The following is a 20,180-nucleotide window of genomic DNA, read 5'->3' as shown; positions in this document are numbered from 1 at the left end:
GAAATGTCATCAATTATAAATTACATGACTTGATTGACTGAAATTTAAAAAGCATGACCCTCCAGGTAACCATTCTGTAAATTTCGATCCATAATACTGTAACTTTAGAGTTGTGCTGGTCTGTCTCTATCCTTATTTTATATGGGTTAGGCATATTTATTCTGATGCATAGGCTTATGCCTTCCTATTAGTTTTTTCTACAATGTTTTACAATGAATAAAAGCTCAAATTCAACAAAACGCATGTGTAATAATTCGAATTATGAAATAATATATCTCATCATTATATCACTTGGATTTCCTCCTCGTATTGTAGGCGCCGCTGGTGTAATGGTATCATGGAAGATTCCCATTCTTTCGACCCGGGTTCGATTCCCGGGCGGCGCATATTTTTTTCTCTCCTTGTTTTCGCCAAATTCCTTATCAAAATCATTGTGAAAAAGGTATGGATTGAGTAATTTGTCAACCGTCACCTATGTGTTTGCCTTTATCCTGCACGAAAGCAAAGCAAATATTTCCAAAGGTCCAAGCTACAGTGTTGCCAGTTGTGATCAGTCACGTGGGTTTCCCAGACGTGTGTTCTTCTTTGTTAATCACAAGTTTATTGATGCTTATGTATCTGAAAATGTCGTCATTATTCTAAAACTAAAGGTTTTGAAATAGTATTATTATTAGTGGTTTACTGACGCCTGCTGCTGCTGAAGCGCGAAACAAATGATTTAATTATGGTCCATTCATTGCGCATGCGACGGTGGTGGATATCCCCTTGATTTTCCGCCATCTTCCTCTTCGGTTGTGCAACCATTGTTCATACAGGCTAATCACAGCTGGTTTGCGGTCAGCGACTGGGTTACGTTGTGCGCCTTTTTATAACAACTTCTTGAAGTCTACATGAACATTATCCAAAAGTCACATATTTAGAAAGTGTGTATTCCTCAAAATACCACAGCTACACGGATTACTCATTCGGGGCAGTACCTACGAAAACATGATGATGATGGACGACGAACAGCCCAAAACCCTGTAAGTAGCTAACGCGGGCTAGCTAGCCAGATATCAATTCGGTAACGTTAGCTAGCTACTTCAAATTGGGCTACAAAAAAGTATGCTCCAGCATTTATAAACGCCCATGTACTCATGTCTTGTAGACTGTCACCGTGTAGCCATTAGCTAAGACAGAAAGTTGATGGTGCAAATCAATCAGGCCAGTCCATGGCTCGAGCCTTCTCAGAACACACAACTAGGCTAACTAGCTAGGAAACGTTAGCTACTAGCTAGCTCTTTAGCTAACTTAACTAACGAGCTAGCTAACGTTACGTTGTCTCACCAAATACATTAGTTAGCTAGATATCGTTTTAACTAGCTAGTTAATTACTTGATCATAAAAATCTACTTGGTAGTGATTTAAATGTAGCCGTGGTTCACTTGTCCATTTCAGAAATTCTAGCTAGCTACTACTGTACTGTTTAGCTAAATGTACCGGTTTGGCAGAGAAGCAGGCACCATTGTTGGCTAACGGAGTGGCAAATTACAAGTATGCAGAGACATAGGTGTCATCCTCTAACTTGTGCCCTGATGTTGGTCAATTTTCCCAGTATTACATTTTATCCGTATGTTATGGACTGGTTATTAGTTTAAAATGATAGCTAGGTGGCCTAACTAGTGAAATGTTTCCCCTATATGCATTTAGCAGTGGTGCACCGCCGTTGCTAAATCGTGGCCGCTACTGTAAAAATAAATAAAATGCATGCCTTTTCTACCAGGGTGAAGTAAGCTTGCTGGAAGTTGTAACTTCCTGGTCACAAGTACTTGTCTTTTCCCTTCTACTCCAGGTATGTAGGGAACCTGTCCAGGGATGTCACTGAGCCCCTCATCCTACAGGTTTTCACACAGATCGGCCCCTGCAAGAGCTGTAAAATGATTGTTGATGTGAGTATCCCTGGGTCCTGGACCCAAGTTTGAGATTGAGATTTGTATGATTTTGATATTAGGGATGTGACATGTAAATGTTTTCTTAACATTTTAAACTGCATTTTTTTTAAACAATTTGTTTTTCTGTTCAAACTGTAAGAAAAATGCATAATTTCATGTGAATTAACAATGCAAAATATGGTCCGATTGCGTCCTATACCACATGACCGCTAGGGGGGCCAGGCGGATCCAGTATCTCAGAAACTGACGCCCTCCTAGGCTTTTCACGCACGACAGTGTCTATGGTTTACTGAGAATGGTGTGACAAATAAAAAACATTGTCAGCGGCAGTCCTGTGGGCGAAAACAACTTGTTGATGAGGTCGCTGGAGAATGGCAAGAATCGTGCGAGCTAACAGGTGGGCCACAAACAGACAAATAACAGTGCAGAAAAGCATCTTGGAATGCACAACTCGTCAATCCTTGTCACTGATGGGCTATTGCAGCAGACGACCACAACGGGTTACACTCCTATCAGCTAAAAACAAGAAGCAGCAGCTCCAGACACGCGATCACAAACACTGGACAATTGAGGAGCGAAAATACATTGCTTGGAACATGACAGCAAGTTCAGTTTACTTGAGGGGCCTGCACAGTCCTCAGACTGGGATGAGACGGAACGGGCTGTTTGCAGTATGAATGTACCGCCGCACAATCTGCCGCAACTGCGTGATGCTATCGCTTCAGCATGGACCAACATCCCTGTGGAACATTTACGACACATTGTAGAATATGCCGAAGATTTCAGGCTGTTCTGGAGACAAAGGGGGGTCTGACCGGTACTAATGGGTGTACCTAATAAACTGTATGTGAGTGTATGTCCATTATGCAGGATTGGAATGCATGATTTGTCACCAGTACTTGAAAACGTGAAATAAAACAGAAAAATAAATTAATACAAATGGCCTGTGCCAGTATTATGATAGTGGTGATTTGTTGCCACAGATGATTTGTTTACGTTTCTGCCATTGTGGCTAGATTGAGTACCTAGGCCTACAACAGCGCTATCTAGTGGTCACGTCGGGGGCAGCAGTTGTTGACAACTGTAACTAACCCTTTCCCTAACCTTAACCTAATTCTCTTAACTTTCTACGTTAATTCACCTAACCTGCTGTGTTAGTTCTCCTAACCTGCCACGTTAATCATCCTAACCCTGTTATGTAAACAAACAATCTGTGGAGACAAATCATCAGTTTCACCCCACTGGCAGCCAATCATGTCACTCACGACACTCACGTGGAGCCATTCAGTATTATTGTTTATGTATGTACCCAGTAAGCTGTAGCATTATCAATGCTTTTCAAAAGGAGACAACTCACAAATGTGGAAATTCAGGATATTTTTGTAAATTCTGATTTTTTTTTCTGAAGAATCAGATTGTGACAGTGAGGAGCTGTCCCTCAACCTTGTGGCCAATGAGAACCCTGACCACCAACAAAGGCCCAGGTCCCTCTGAAGATACTGGTAGTGGTGAAGTACAGGAGGTCTGCGGTAGCTGGAAGGCCGCCAGCCATTTCACCCCTCCTGGCCCTGCTGTTGGCATTAAGTCCCAGTCTGGAGTGCAATGCCCCTTGCCATCTCCCTCTGAGGCAAAGTGTTTCAAGCTGTTTCTGACAGGGACATAGTGGAGGACACCAATCGCTATGCCTTGGAGCTATAGGAGATTAGGGAGCCACAGGGAAGGTGGACCACCTGACGGGAGAGAGAAAGATCAAACCAGACGGTGTGCTTGACTATAATCGCAAAATGGGGGCAGTGAATAAGGCGGACATGATAAACAGCTTTGTGGCATGTGCTTTGAAAACCACCAAGTGGTAAAATATATTTTCAGTCTGATTGACACTGCTATCCTCAATGGCCACATAGTTCACCACCAGCTAACAAGTGAGATGATTACTGAACAAGGTTTTTTGTAATTAGACATACAGTTCACATATAAATCAAATACAGTTCCATTATGCAATTATATTGAAAATATCCCGCCCACCTCCCCCCACTCCCTCCTCATCCTCTACTCCCTCATCCTCCCTACTCACTCTCCAAACAGTATGTTGCTAGCATACAAAATATGTCCTCAATCTTCGGCAAGACAGATTTCCAGTTATGTTTGCAAGTTATGTTCAATACTGTGTGTGTGGTTTCTAAAAGTACAGAATAAAGAGGAGTTATTAGCAATTAGAATACAATATCAGGATATAGCAATAAAACAATATTACAAGTAAGTAGCATAACACTGCGATAAAAATAAGTTGCATTGACAATCACAATTATGAATGATATAACCGTAAAACTAACTGAAAAGCTCCACAAGGGGGCAGGGCAGAACAGAGCTATGCTGAACAGGCCAAATGACAACCCAGGCCATGGTCATAAGGCCAGGGCAGCTTCAAAGGATACAACACAAACTAATACTTCTCTGATGCAATTAGCATTGTTTTACAGAGCTTAAAGAAGAATGTCGCTAGCTACATGAGCACAATTGAGTATAACACCATAAAGGTTATGAAATTAGTACCTTGTGTGTACGCGGTTATAAAGGAATACACACAGAATACGTTATGCTCCATACATATGGTTTGCTACAGTAGAAACGACAACACAATATACATAAAATATTATGATAGCATAGTTAGGCACTTACTTTCATAGGAACGCACATAAACTCAGCAAAAAAAGAAACGTCCCTTTTTCAGGACCCTGTCTTTCAAAGATAATTTGTACAAATCCAAATAACTTCACAGATCTTCATTGTGAAGGGTTTAAACACTGTTTCCCATGCTTGTTCAATGAACCATAAACAATTAACGAACATGCACCTGTTGAACGGTCGTTAAGACACTAACAGCTTACAGACGTTAGGCAATTAAGGTCACAGTTATGGAAACTAAAGAGGCCTTTCTACTGACTCTGAAAAACACCAAAAGAAAGATGCTCAGGGTCCCTGCTCATCTGCGTGAACGTGCCTTAGGCATGGTGCAAGGAGGCATGAGGACTGCAGATGTGGCCAGGGCAATAAATTGCAATGTCCGTACTGTGAGACGCCTAAGATGGTGCTACAGGGAGACAGGATGGAGAGCTGATCGTCCTCGCAGTGGCAGACCACGTGTAACAACACCTGCACAGGATCGGTACATCCGAACATCACACCTGAGGGACAGGTACAGGATGGCAAGAACTGCCCGAGTTACACCAGGAAAGCACAATCCCTCCATCAGTGCTCAGACTGTCCGCAATAGGCTGAGAGAGGCTGGACTGAGGGCTTGTAGGCCTGTTGTAAGGCAGGTCCTCACCAGACATCACCGGCAACAACATCGCCTATGGCCACAAACCACTGTCGCTGGACCAGACAGGACTGGCAAAAAGTGCTCTTCACTGACGAGTCGCGGTTTTGTCTCTCCAGGGGTGATGGTCGGTTTCGCGTTTATCATCGAAGGAATGAGCGTTACACAGAGGCCTGTACTCTGGAGCAGGACCGAGGTGGAGGGTCTGTTATGGTCTGGGATGGTGTATCACAGCATCATCAGACTGAGCTTGTTGTAATTGCAGGCAATCTCAACGCTGTGCGTTACAGGGAAGACATCCTCCTCCCTCGTGTTATTAGTAAGGAAAACGACAATGAAGGCAATGTGGGCACCAACCGGAAAATGCGCCGGGGGGGGTTGTGCAGGTTCTGTTCTGACTGAAGATGCGCAAATGTCTGCATACTTGACCAGGGGAAGTGCTTGGGCTCACATCGAAGAGAGAAGTTTGTCCTGCTAATCGTAATGCCTCCAACGTAAATTGTCCACCACAGTGAAATGGGCTACTTCTATGTGAATTGTTGAGGTGGAACACACCTCAATTCAAACGGTTGTTAAATAAAACTAAATAATTAGAAATTGACAAGTTGAAACAGCCTATAGATAATTAGCAGGCAGAGTGTCTTGGTTTGAGGGCAGCGTGGGTTAACTGTCCTGTTGCGTAACAATCACATTTTGGAACAGAGTGCATTCTGACATCACGTGCATAAAAAAACTCAAGCTGGGGGGACCGTTAGAGATATTTGGAACTCGCGCGTTAAAAGTTTTATGCTGTTTTTAGGTTCTCTGCTGTGTGCATAGAGAATGATAGAGGCCTCTTGGCCAAAAGGCTGTTTTAGCATGGACAGCGCCATAGAGTACCACAGTATGAGTCATAATACCCATAAAACCTAGCAGTCAAACAGGGAAATTAATTTTTCCCATTGGGAATTTTAGAAAAACTTAAAAGAAGAGCTGTGTTTTGTTCAGGCTTACCATGGCGTGATGATTTGATAACTGTGTAAATCTTTCTTGGACAAGGTGACTTTTATCAATATAGTCACCTGTATTTACCTCCAACAAATGAAAGGCTAATTAGCTGCTAATGTGGCTATCATAAAGAACTATAAATGCCATGATGATATGGACGAGACTTCCGAATCGAGGCAAAGGTAAGAATCTCTACTAACTGTCTGATGTTATTATCTATGCATAGTCACTTTACATGTACATATTACCTCAACTAACCTGTACCCCCGCACATTGACTCTGTACTGGTACCCCCTGTATATAGCCTCGCTACTGTTATGTTACTGCTGCTCTTTAATTATTTGTAAATTTGTTTTACTTATACATTTTTTACTTAACACTTATTTTTCTTAACTACATTGTTGGTTAAGGGCTTGTAAGTAAGCATTTCACTGTAAGGTCTACACCTGTTGTATTTGGCGCATGTGACAACGTTTGATTTGAAATGTAGTAATTAATACACTTGCTACATTTCTTTAAATGTACCTGTTAGCAAAGGTGCCAGCTAGAGATGACGTGCAGGAGCTTGCTGGGATTTGTAGTCTTGCATGATGTCTACTTTGATGCTAATTAGCATTTTCGAATCAGCGTAAATAGAGCCAAAATATATTGATAAGTCACCTTGTCCGAGAGATTTACACGGTTATCAAAACGTCACGCCAGGGTAAGCCTACACGAAACACAGCACTTATTTTAAGTGTTTCTCAAATCCTCTATGGGGAAAAATGAGTGGTGGAAAAATGATTGGAACTATTTCCCTTTTTGACCACTAGGTTTTATGGGTATTATGACACCTCCACTGTGGGGCTCTATGGAAAATAACATCATTTGAGGGACAGAATCAAACAATAGTGTGATCTATACTGTTCCGGAACAGAACTGTTATTTTATTTTTTTAAAGCATTACAACCGGTTAATAACGTTATTTTACGGTTTAGGGCATTTTCTTCTCCCAGTCCCACAAAAATCACAACAAAGCACCTATTCAAAGCCCTCACTCCGTCACTCAAACTTATTCCAGCGTCTGCCTGCCAGCTTGAAATCTCTGTGTGTGTGTGTAGCCTACTTGCCCTACTGACGACATTACAAGCGTGATTCAGAAATTAAGGACAGATGTTTAATTAGAGAATGCATTAACATTTTCAATGCTAGTTAAGGATACTATATCACTTTTCACATTGGATTTATTAACTACAAAAAGGTATGATGTGTTTTTAACTTGTGTTGCTCTTCACACACAGGTTTGTTAGCTAGCTAACGTTTGCTCTGGTCCAACGTTAAGCCATCAGACATTCAAAGTTCCTACATAGAAGCCACTCCTCCGTAGGTATAATACTGTGGGCCTAATTCAGATAGTGCATCTCATAACAAGACGCCCAGCTCTTCAAGCCAAGCTTCCTCCACCCTCTCGCTCTCTCCCCACCTGCAAAATGTCAGTCTCATCTCTCGCCCTACACTGATCTGGCCATAGTGACTGGCAGCACAGTGCATTTGTCTTTCATTATGATTAAACCATACTGTTATGGCAAAATACAATTAGCTTTTAATGACTTTACTACACAAATAAAATAGCTTACCCGCTCTATAGCAAGCTGTTCTATCCTCACTGATTGGTGAAGTAATTTTAATGTCGAGCTAAATGTAAAAAATGACTGAAAAGTAGTGAACTGGGTGGGGTTTCCTATGGGCTATAGCCTCAACGGCGCTGCCCATGCTGTCAGACGCTATAATGAAACAGATGAGTCCTTTATCTCTATGGCTGTGTGCCTCTCCATGTTGTCAGTGGTCAGTACTCTTGCAGAGCAACCATTATACAATTTCTCCACCCGGGCCGTCACGGTTTTTCGACATGGCATGTTGTAGTCTGGTTCTAGATATGCCATCGGGTATTGAAGCCTACATCCTCAACTATTGACAATGGCTGCATATCAACTGCAATCATTTCTGTAGTCAGTGCTGTGATTTTCTCACTCATTTACATTTACGTCATTTAGCAGACGCTCTTATCCAGAGCGACTTCACTCCGTCCCTTATCACACTTATTTAGTGTGAAGATGTCTGTTGGGGGCCTGTGCTGCTGCCAGCAACGGTTTGGCTCTCACCCTTTCAGATGGTTAAATATTGCACCTGTACTACCATTACTGTACTTCAATTCCACCTCACAAAGTTTACATTTCACCACCTTCTCAGTGTATGTATTGCCATACAGCACTTTTTGTTGTTGCCATTTTTCCAATTTATAATCTGACGTGCAGAGTGCTTTATATCCGTGGCAAATAATTTGAAAGATTCATATCTCCTAATGTTACAGCATTTGTTTTTCGGTTAGGGATTTTTTGTTAACGATCCCAAATTCATTTAAACGTTAATTAATTAATTACGTTAAAAAATTTTTAGCAGACGCTCTTATCCAGAGCGACTTACAGTTAGTGAGTGCATACATTTTTTTTGTTGTCATACTGGCCCCCCGTGGGAATCGAACCCACAACCCTGGCGTTGCAAGCGCCATGCTCTACCAACTGAGCTACACAGGACCTAATCGACAGATGTTTATGGTGATGGTAACTGTCTGATAAGTACATGTGGCTAATATGGTTGACACAATGCTTTGGACTCTTTGTAGCCTAACTCTTGTTGTCCTCTTACAGACTGCAGGCAATGACCCATACTGCTTTGTGGAGTTCTATGAACACAGGCATGCTGCCGCGTCACTGGCTGCCATGAATGGACGTAAAATTATGGGTAAGGTAAGCTATCGTATCTACAGGGTGAGTTGGGATGGGTGGGTTGTTGTTGAAGAAGTTTGACCAACCAGTAGGCCTAAATTATGAGAGCACTATCTGAGTCGGGCAACGAATATCTCACCGAAGTTGAAATGGCAAAGTTATGAATTGCGTTGTAAAGTGAGAATGGCTTATTCCGATTTCCCGTCCAACAGTAAGTACATCCCCAGAGTAAATGAGACTAATAGATGTGTGATCTGATTCAAAGTAATGGCCTAACCACCATAGTTGGTTCCAATGCTGACTACCAGGCATGTCCATGTATAATATGTCTGATCCCATTTCTTCAGATATGGAGTACGCTAGGTCTGTTGTATGGAAATCGAGTGCATTCTCACTTAGAGGTTGATTGCATAGTCACTTTACCCTTACCTATATGTACAAATTACCTTGACCAACCTGTACCCCCGCACATTGACTCGGTACCGGTACCCCCTGTATGTAGCCTCGTTATTGTTATTTTATTGTTACTTTTTGTTTTTTTTACTTTAGTTTATTTAGTAAATATTTTCTTAACTCCATTTCTTGAACTGCATTGTTGGTGAAGGGCTTGTAAGTAAGCATTTCACGGTAAGGTCTACAACTGTTTTATTCGGCGCATGTGACAAATTAAATATATGTTCTTGACCGATCACTGTTTTCTTTTGCAAAACCACTCCCTATGCTAATAACCCCTAAAGCTATATTTAAGGGAAATGGGCCCTTTCCTTATCCAAAGTAATCCACAGTAGCTGTGCATTACATTGTCCTTGGCAATAGCCAACTAAAACAATTTCTGTACCTTTTCCAGACCCACAGCTTCACAACAAATATAGGTCCTAACCTCAGCAGAAATATATTCAGTGCAAATTATGTTATCCTCAACAGGTAATGAAGGACCATTTGAAGAGTAATACAAGTTGATAATGTCACTGGTTTGTAAGTCCTTTGTTACTTGGACCTTTTATTCAGTTTATGTTCCAGTTGTTTAGAGTGCTCAGGTGTTCTGTTCTCTGCTCATCACTGCATTCAGAGATTCACACTGTGTTTGGTCATGGCTGGCTCATTTCTTTCACACAGAAAGCACCACACAAACTGAGGTAGTAAAATAGCCTATTGTATCTAAATGACATAAAACATACCCCACCTGGCCTGTTTTCTATCTTCCCTTCTCTCTCTAGGAGGTTAAAGTCAACTGGGCCACAACGCCAAGCAGTCAGAAAAAAGACACAAGCAGTAAGTGCCTAGCTACCTTTTCAGTCAGTTCCATAGAAAACCTTATTGAGGGTTCCTCTGAGAATGTGGTCATTTTAAATTTACATTTTAGTCAATTAGCTGTTATCCAGAGACTTCTATAAACAACAACAAGGCAATTCTTGATTTCTTCAAAGTGCTGCATCTAGCAAGTTGTCACAGTAGTTGTCTCTCCTGTCCTCCAACAGATCATTTCCATGTCTTTGTCGGAGACCTCAGCCCCGAAATCACCACAGACGATGTAAAAGCGGCCTTTGGTCCATTTGGGAGGATATCGTAAGTACCTCACAAACATTCATGTCTATCTGCTCTGTCCATCTCAAGATTAATAAGTCACTCGTGAGTTAATAATAATACTTTGGATGGCTTGAAATCACACATTACTATTTAGGACATATCAGACAGCAGTTTGTTTTTTTATGGTCACATTATTCCTTCCTCATATTGAGTAAATAGTGTTTCTCCTCAGGGATGCTCGTGTAGTCAAAGATGTGGCGACAGGGAAGTCTAAAGGCTATGGCTTTGTCTCTTTCTTCAACAAGTGGGTAAGTGTTATGGATGGATGAAATCACTTACATAGGGGATTTAGTCATAACTCAAAACTGAACGGGTTCCTGTATATGTAGTCATAACATTATCCTTTGGTATTTGGGTGTGTAGATGGGTCATGTGATTTAATATACATGTTGCTACCCACAGGATGCAGAGAATGCCATTCAGCAGATGGGTGGCCAATGGCTAGGTGGCAGACAGATCAGGACCAACTGGGCCACTAGAAAGCCCCCAGCCCCTAAAACCACCTATGAAAGTGAGTCCAGGCAAGATAGGCTTTCCAGGGCATTTGCCATTGAGCAGAAATTGTTGGTTATATCTTACCATTATTTGTTTATCTATTTTGTCCTCTAAGATTGGTTAAGTGCAGAGTAAAATGTAATAACTTTAATAAATGTTACTATATTTTGTGTTCCTCGGATCCTCTTATTTTGTTGAATGGCAATGCATTTATTCATTCTAAATTCCCCTGTGTCCAATAGCCAACACGAAGCACCTGTCCTTTGATGAGGTTGTGAACCAGTCCAGCCCCAGTAACTGCACTGTGTACTGTGGAGGAGTCGGCACCGGTCTAACAGGTCAGTAGTCTGTTATTGAAGTGGTCACTTTCTAGTGTGAGAGAGAGTTGGTGAGAGAGAAACGGGTCTTTGACATGTCTCCCTCCTGTTTTCTAGAACAATTGATGAGACAGACCTTCTCCCCCTTTGGACAAATCATGGAAATCCGTGTGTTCCCAGACAAAGGATACTCTTTTGTGCGGTATGTCATGAGATCAAATCACTAAACAGACCTCTGACAAACATTTAGTATCCTTGAAATATAATTTTCTGCGGATGTTTCTCAGTACCTTGCACTCAGTATTTTGACTCCTCTCCTTTGTCCAGGTTTAACTCTCACGAGGGAGCAGCCCATGCCATTGTGTCTGTGAATGGGACTTCGATAGAGGGCCATATGGTGAAGTGTTACTGGGGTAAAGAGACCCCAGACATGATGAGTCCTATGCAGCAGGTGCAACAAGTTCCCCAGGTATGAAACCACAGCCAGAGGCTTCCCCTCATCGACACCGCTTAAACACACACTCTCTTACACGGTTGTCCTCTCTCCCCTACGACAGAATAAGGTGGGCTTTGCAGCCCAGCCCTACGGCCAGTATGCCCAGTGGTACGGCAATGCCCAGCAGATTGGCCAGTACGTCCCCAACGGGTGGCAGGTACCCACCTATGGGGTTTACGGCCAGGCCCAGGCCTGGAACCAGCAGGGTTTTAAGTAAGTACATAAGGACATCTGCAGGGCTCCCCTCCCTTCTCCTCCAGCAACCAGGGCTGTAGCTGAGTGTTTTGAGTTTCCTCGGTTGGGCTTCCCCAAGGGCAGCTAGGCTCCAGCTCAGTTTCCTGCAGCTCTAGCCAGGAGAAGGAAGGAGCCATAATGTCCTTCAACCTCCCCTCTCCACCATATCCAGCTCACGAGGACAAAGACAAAACACTTAAAATATATTTTCAAAGATTTAAGTTGATTTATTGGTCAAGATAACAGCATTTTCATTCTTCATTTTTTTTTTTTTATAAAAAGAGCACTAATTAATGCCCTTTTTGGCCTTTCAAAATGGCCACCGTTCTGGGTCTAATTGGACTTGTCCCCGATGTGAGTGTCAACTCAATGAGGACAGTGAGGAAATTGGGATTGTTGAAACACACTGAAGGGGACCTGCTGCCCTGCCCTCTGAAGCTTCTCCCAGTGCAGAGGGATAAATCATTTTATTGTGCACGTGTCACATCCACTTTATTCATTTCTTTTGAGTGCCATGTCATCTTTTGTTACTTCATTATTTTTTTGAATATAATTTTTCTCCTGAAGAGTTTAAGGACATTGCTACTTGAAATGGGGTGTTGTATGAATTTGTTTAGATTATAGCCACATTTTGAAATATTACTAGTCATTTTCTTGTCTCAAATTGATAATGGGGTTTGAGTGCTGCATAACACAATCCTGTTTTAACTGCTCGTATAGCAGCAGAAACAGAGTATACCACAGCAGTTACGTAATATGATTTTTTTGTTCACTTGTTTTTTGCTCTAATCTAACGAACCAAAGAATGCAGTAACTTGTAATCATTTGTTGAAAGTTTCAGTTTTGGAAATAGAAGTCAGTGTATAGAAATTGCAGAGTTATACATTGCCTTCAGAAAGTATTCATACCCCTTGACTTATTACACATTGTGTTACAGCCTGAATTCAAAATGGAATAAAAAAATAAAAATAAATATATATATATATATATATATATTACCGTTCAAAAGTTTGTGGTCCTTGTTTTTGAAAGAAAAGCATTTTTTTTTTGTCCATTTTAAAATAACATCAAATTGATCAGAAATACAGTGTAGACATTGTTAATGGTGTAAATGGCTATTGTAGCTGGAAACGGCTGATTTTTAAGGGAGTATCTACATGGGCGTACAGATTCATTATCAGCAACCATCAGTCCTGCATTCCAATGGCACGTTGTGTTTGCTAATCATTTAAAAAGGCTAATTGATCATTAGAAAACCCTTTTTTGCAATTATGTTAGCACAGCTGAAAACTGTTGTGCTGATTTTAAAGAATCAATAAAACTGTCCTTGAAACTAGTTGAGTATCTGGAGCATCAGCAATTGTGGGTTCAACTGGCAGCTTCATTAAATAGTACCCGCAAAACACAAGTCTCAACGGCAACAGTGAAGAGGCGACTCCGGGATGCTGACCTTCTAGGCAGAGTTGCAAAGAAAAAGCCATATCTCAGACTGCCCATCTTAATCTTTTCTTTTTATTGGCCAGTCTGAGATATGGCTTTTTCTTTGCAACTCTGCCTAGAAGGTCAGCATCCCGGAGTCGCCTCTTCACTGTTTACTATTTAATGAAGCTGCCAGTTGAGGACCTGTGAGGCGCTTGTTTCTCAAACTAGACACTAATGTATTTGTCCTCTTGCTCAGTTGTGCACCGGGGCCTCCCACTCTTTCTATTCTGGTTAGAGCCAGTTTGCGCTGTTCTGTGAAGGGAGTAGTACACAGCGTTGTACGAGATCTTCAGTTTCTTGGCAATTTCATGCATGGAATAGCCTTCATTTCTCAGAACAAGAATAGAGTTCCAGAAGAGTTATTTGTTTCTGGCCATTTTGAGCCTGTAATCGAACCCACAATTGCTGATGCTCCAGATACTCAACTAGTCTCAAGAAGGCCAGTTTTATTGCTTCTTTAATCAGCACAACAGTTTTCAGCTGTGCTAACATAATTGCAAAAGGGTTTTCTAATGATCAATTAGCATTTTTAAATGATTAGCAAACACAACGTGCCATTGGAACACAGGACTGATGGTTGCTGATAATGGGCCTCTGTACGCCTATGTAGATATTCCATAAAAAATCAGCCGTTTCCAGCTACAATAGCCATTTACAACATTAACAATATCTACACTGTATTTCTGATCAATTTGATATTTTAATGGACAATTTTTTTTCTTTTCTTTCGAAAACAAGGACATTTCTAAGTGACCCCAAACTTTTGAAAGGTAGTGTATATATTTCACCCATCTACACACCATACCCCATAATGATGTTTGTAAATTTTTTTGGCTAATTCATTGAAAATGAAATACAAAAATCTAATTTACATAAGTGTTCACACCTCTGAGTCAATACTTTGTAGAAGCAGCTTTGGCATCGATTACAGCTGAGTCGTCTTGGGTATGTCTATCACCTTTGCACATCTGGATTTTGGGATTTTTGCCCATTCTTCCTTGCAGATTTTCTCAAGCGCTTAAGTTAGATGGGGAGTGGCGGTGAACAGCAATCTTCAAGTCTTAAGATTTTCAATGGGATTCAAGTCTGGGCTTTGGCTGGGCCACTCAATAACTTTCACGTTCTTGTTCTGAAGCCATTCCAGCGGTATTTTGGCTGTATGCATAGGGTCATTGTCCTGTTGGAACGTAAATCTTCACCCCAGTTAAAGGTTGTTTGCACTCTGAAGCGGGTTCTCATCGATGAGTTGCCTATATATGGCTCCATTAATTGTTCCCTCTATCCTTACCAGTCTCTAAGTCAATGTTCCCTCTAAGCTGCGCACGCAGCTCCCCCGGGACTGCCGCACAGAATAAATATCAGACCGCGCAGAGAAGCACGAGATTAAACTTCACTCAACTTTCTAGAGTTGTCCCTGTTAACAGTATCAGCGTTTCCCTTTACTGTGGGAATTGTGATCGAATCAACACTGTAAGCCACTTTCATTGCAACATACCGAAACAAAACGAACTATGCAAGATATTTTGTTGTAGGCAGAACGCATCGGAGTATGATTCTATTGCATTGACAGGTACAACTCAGGCCTGTACTCTACATAGACTGCTGCGCCATAACCAATCAGAGCTGCAGTAGGCCTAAATGCAAATAGACCATTGCCATATATGGATCTGTGCCATTCACTTTGAACTGTACTGTTTACAGCATGAGCGGTCGTGAGTAAATGCTCTTGTTTTGAAATCAAAGCGAGAGCTACATGTAGTGATGTGCACATTTGTTTCATATCCTTTGCTAGTTAGTGAGTTATTAGCCAAGTTATAGATCATTTTTAGTTCGCAACGGGGGAGTGATTGCTTCCTACGAGAGCACAAAACATGTGTATTTCTAGCCATCTTTGAAAAGCGAGTCAGGTAAAGGGCTTTTTTTGTCTTAAATGGGCAGTGTTGTATTTTGAGACTGGCTTGAATAAACTAAGTTGCCAATAGGCAGAGGAGAGCATAATTTGTCTGATTCTGTGTAATAATGGTATGGCGATAATTATGCATTTTATTTTGTAAAGTGGTTTCTTGCATCAAACACATTTTCAGTCACCTTGTCTGAAGGACAAGTGTATAAACAGGTTAATGTCAAGCCCTGCAAGGTTTTTTCAAAAGTGTCATGGAAGGTAGGCCTACATTGAACACCACACATTGGCTGCTACTGTAGGCTGAACGATAGAACCGCTATTTCCATGTCAAAATGTTATGGGATGCATTTTCTTCATTGTTTATGGTAGGCCTACATTATGATCAAATAGCCACAGTAGCCTACTTGACCACTATTAAAATTAACTTAAAGCGGGTTCAGCCTCGGTGTTCACAGTAAACGTGAGCCAGAATTTTCACAACATTCAAGTTTGCGCTCCGCAGACCTGAAATTTGCTCAGTGCCTAAATGTTTGAGGGAACATTGCTCCCAGTGCCTGGTTTTCTCCAGACGTAGCGCTTTGCATTCAGGCCAAAGAGTTCAATTTTTGTCTCATCAGACCACAGAATATTTTGCCTTATCTCTTTTCACATGCCTTTTTGCAAACTCCAGGTGTGCTGTCGTGCCTTTTTCTCAGGACTGGCTTCTGTCGGGCTATTCCCATAAAGCCCAGATTGGTGAAGTGCTGTAGAGACCGTTGTCTTGTCAGGTTTTCCCATCTCAGCCAAGGAGCTCTGTAGTTCTGTCAGAATGGTTCTTGGTCATCTCCCGGACCAAGGTCCTTCTTGCCCGTTTGGTCGGACGGCCAGCTCTAGGCAGAGTCTGTGTAGTTCCATATTTTTTCCATTTCCCAATGATTGAGAACACTGCTCTTGGAAACTTTCAACACTAGAAATGGTTTTATACCCTTCCCCATATATATGCCTCATCACAATTATATCTAGGGACAGTTCCTTCATGGTATAGTTTCTGCTCTGCCATGCACTGTCAACTGTGGGACCTGTATATAGATAGCTGTGTTTCTTTCTAAATCATGTCCAAACAATTGAATTGGCCACAGGTGGACTCCAATCAAGTTGAAGCGACATCTCAAGGATAATCAAAGGAAATTGGATGCGCCTGAGCTCAATTTGCAGTGTCATTGCAAAGGGTGTGAATATTTATGTAAATGCAATATTTCTGTATTTCCTTTGCTCTACATTTGTGTGTAGATGGGTAAAAAAATAATCAATTGAATCCATTTTGAAATCAGGCTGTAACAACAAATGTGGAATAAGTCAAGGGATGTGAATACTTTACGAAGGCACTGTACTTACATTCCATTTTTATGTAAACGTCCAATTTGTTTGACTGTAAGTCGCTTTGGATAAAAGCGTCTGCTAAATGGCATTTAAATTTATGAAAATATTATGAGGATATAGTAGTCTACCTAGAAAGATAGTTGAAGTTTAATCCTAAAATAAATCTCAGCCTGAGCTACATGTTCTCCTACTTCTTACTATATTGAGCTTATCTGTGACTGTCACCAATACCCGATGATGTGCTGACTGTTCAAACGTTAACGTTTCCATCCAGGTATTTTGCATAATGGATGTTGCTAAAGATTTGATTAGGACTAACAAAAGTAATGAATGGGGTTTAGGTATGAAAACGATCAACAACAAAAAAAATCCCCCTTTTGTAGTGGTACAGGATTCAGGAAAAAGTGTGAAATTCAACTCCACAGCCAAATTTAAATGCAGCTGGTCCTGCTTCAGCTGCTCTGCAACATTGACCAATTTCAGCAGCTTTGGGTGGGATGTGAGGAGTCAAAATACACATTATTTTATGTAAATCTACACCGCAGTGGATCGTGACAAATGTTATACACTGAGCCTATGCTCTGTCCGCATACCCACTCCCACAAAGACCATCTCTTCGCCCTGTTACCATTTTCAATTCCTACCATATTCTCTGCTGTCTTAGATTTTGGCTTATCCTCTGACACACCCTGACCCTTGTGTTCTCTCATCCTCTCCTCAGCTGACTCTTGCTCAGTTTGGTGTGTGCGCTCTCTGGCTGCGTCCCAAATGGCACCATATTCCCATTATATATAAGTCCACTACTTTTTACCAGGGCCCTGGACAAAAGTAGTGCACTGTAAAGGGAATAGGGTGCCATTTGAGAGGCTTCGTCTGTCTTGCCCCTGTCGCTTCCTCTTTTCTAACCTGCTGGCGTTTTTGTCTCTCTTTCCCCTGTTTGCAGTCACTTACCGGCCAGTGCTGGGTGGACAGGCGTGAGTGCCCTCAGTAACGGTGGGGTTATGGAAGCTACACAGGGATTGAATGGGAGTATGCTAGCAAACCAGGCCGGTATGGGAGCCACTGGATACCCCACACACTGATGGGGGGATAGTCAACTCTTTACTGGCTACGGGAGCATCACAGGGATCTGTATTATATCCCCTCCACTTGTGGCAGACTAAGACTTGTTGGTACATGGAATTTGAAGTGGAAGTTGACCTCTACTAAAGCCCATGAAACTGATTTCATTGGAAGTTAAGGGGAGCCATGGAGGACTTTATAACTACACAGGTATTATGCTGCCCTTGTGTTAGACAGACTACATGGGCAGGACTGTACCATTTTAAGTGAACTGTAAATTAATATAATTGTTAAGGAGACACTTGGATTTGCGCCTTTTTTGGTTTGTTTAGTGTCTCGAACTGCTACCATTTTCATAAGGACTCTTGAACAGTCAACATAACGTCGTTGTGATTTTTTAAAAAGATGAATCATCCATTTTGAGTTTGATGCATGAATCATGTAAAAAGTCATGAAGTAATAAAATTGATCTGTTTTTTTCTCTCATTTTGCTTTCAATTAAACCAATTGCAGGGATAGATGCCACTGCTTTTTTTCTGTAAGGGCAGACATATTGCACAGTATTCTCTTGTTTGTTTTATTTCCAAGAGGATTTCTTTTTGCATTCCATTTTCCCCCTTTATTTCTTTTGGATGGAAAAAAATTGCTTAATGTGTAAATAACCATACATTCATTTCGAACTGTATAAAGGAGAATGCAAATGTTCACGATGGGAGTTTGCTTGCTTTCTTTTTTTTTTGATAACTGAAGAAATTAAACATTGTTAGTAGCAACACTATCAAGTGCATATCCATGGTAACTGGCACAGTGATACATCTACTTCCAGGAAGGGAAAAGAGCATTGCTATGCAGTGCATAAATTAACTCAATTTTGACTTTGAATACTAATTATGTGCATAAATTGAGTTTTCTGCCATTTTCTATGAAGTAAGATCAGTATTTTTTATGGGAAAAACTGAATGAATCAGACATGTGAACTGTTGCCCCTTGGACATGTTTTAATACCAGAGAGATGGACCAGACCCATTGTGTTGCCTTATAGGGTTGTTTGCTTCGAACGGACACAATATCAATAAGATTAGGCAGTGTCTACAGACCTTTATTTTTTTTAAATGCTATCCTCTGGGGGTTTGATAATGTTTCTGCTACTATAATGTGTTCTTGCTTTGTCCAATTAAAATGCTGATGTGCATAATAAAGCATTTTCTGTGTCCTGTGTGATTTAGTGAAGATTGGAAAATATTCAAACAAGTATTCCAAGTGCCTATGGAAGTTTGATATTGTATTAGGTATTGAAGTGAGATACAAACCCAATCACACATTGATGGGTAAAAGGGGCATAGGGAACAAACAACTTGAATATTTGCCATTTAGATTGCTTTTAATGAAAGAAGTTGAACAACATTGGCTGTACACCTTTTGTTGTTATTGATGTGGTTGTACCACAGATAACGATGAGCCAGATGTATAAATCTGAAGCATCGGGTTGGCATTTCCACTTGCCACCAAATATGATGAGAGGAGGGTCAAAACTACTTACCACAGCCACAGGTCATAACCCCCGCCTATTTCTACACTTTATCTTCTTAAAATGTGATTTTAAACCTTACCTTAACCACACTGTTAATCTTATGGCTGACCCGAAGACCAAACAGCTCATTTTTGTTTTCATTAAGTTTTATGATATAGCGATACAGACTTTGGGTGCGTTTGTAAATTCACTCTGGCTATCTACTCTGATTTCAGGGCACTCTCATCTGAGTGTCCCAGAGCGCAGAATAACTAATGAATATACAAATGCACAACACCTGTCGAATATGACCAGTGTCAGTAAACGTCGGCAAAAAAATCTTAATTAAATTGTTGCCAGCAGCACACATACAGTCACCAACGCTCTAGATAACATGACAACAGCCTAACCAGCTCTGCTAGGGCGAGTAAAATGACCAAAGTGAGGTGTTCTCTCATGTGTCTGGAAGTATCTAACAAGCTAGCCAACTTTAGCCAGTTAGCTTGGGTGCTTGACTGCCGTTGTGAGGGCAGAACGCTCGGATCAACCCTACTCCTCGGCCAGAGCGTCCAGTGTGCGCTCCGAGAGCGAAACGCTCTGAATGTACGAACGGACAATCTGACAAAGCACTGAATTTACGAACGCCCAGAGCGCACTATGGCACTCCAGAGTGAATTTACGAACACACCCTTTGTGGCTCTGGTAACTAGTGGAAACCAAGATGGAGCGAGAT

General features: G+C 41.4%; 1 protein-coding gene and 1 non-coding gene across 2 annotated transcripts; both read left to right on the top strand.

Annotated features, from left to right (window-relative positions):
• Positions 1-315: 315 nt before the first annotated feature.
• trnag-ccc lies at positions 316-386 on the top strand. The gene has a single exon. It is a non-coding gene; the product is annotated as a tRNA-Gly (tRNA).
• A 364-nt stretch (positions 387-750) lies between these two features.
• Positions 751-19,139, top strand: LOC121585033 (nucleolysin TIA-1). The gene is made up of 12 exons (XM_041901364.2): positions 751-1,022; positions 1,832-1,928; positions 8,925-9,023; positions 10,220-10,274; positions 10,481-10,568; positions 10,762-10,837; positions 10,992-11,100; positions 11,327-11,422; positions 11,519-11,603; positions 11,729-11,870; positions 11,959-12,110; positions 17,819-19,139. The coding sequence occupies exons 1-12, from the start codon at positions 988-990 to the stop codon at positions 17,955-17,957; spliced, it is 1,173 nt and encodes a 390-aa protein (XP_041757298.1). The 5' UTR covers positions 751-987; the 3' UTR covers positions 17,958-19,139.
• Positions 19,140-20,180: the final 1,041 nt, after the last annotated feature.

The sequence above is a fragment of the Coregonus clupeaformis genome, chromosome 16, assembly GCF_020615455.1.
Source record: "Coregonus clupeaformis isolate EN_2021a chromosome 16, ASM2061545v1, whole genome shotgun sequence".
NCBI classification, from domain to species: domain Eukaryota; kingdom Metazoa; phylum Chordata; class Actinopteri; order Salmoniformes; family Salmonidae; genus Coregonus; species Coregonus clupeaformis.
Note: the sequence above shows the minus strand (reverse complement) of the source record. Positions and strands in the feature narration are given on the sequence as shown.

Excerpts from the sequence above, each read along its gene's own strand:
- LOC121585033 (XM_041901364.2), top strand. The coding sequence starts at position 988 with ATGATGATGATGGACGACGAACAGCCCAAAACCCT. Across the intron at positions 11,101-11,326 it reads CCCTAAAACCACCTATGAAA|CCAACACGAAGCACCTGTCC; the intron begins GTGAGTCCAGGC and ends TGTGTCCAATAG. Across the intron at positions 11,871-11,958 it reads AGGTGCAACAAGTTCCCCAG|AATAAGGTGGGCTTTGCAGC; the intron begins GTATGAAACCAC and ends CCCCTACGACAG.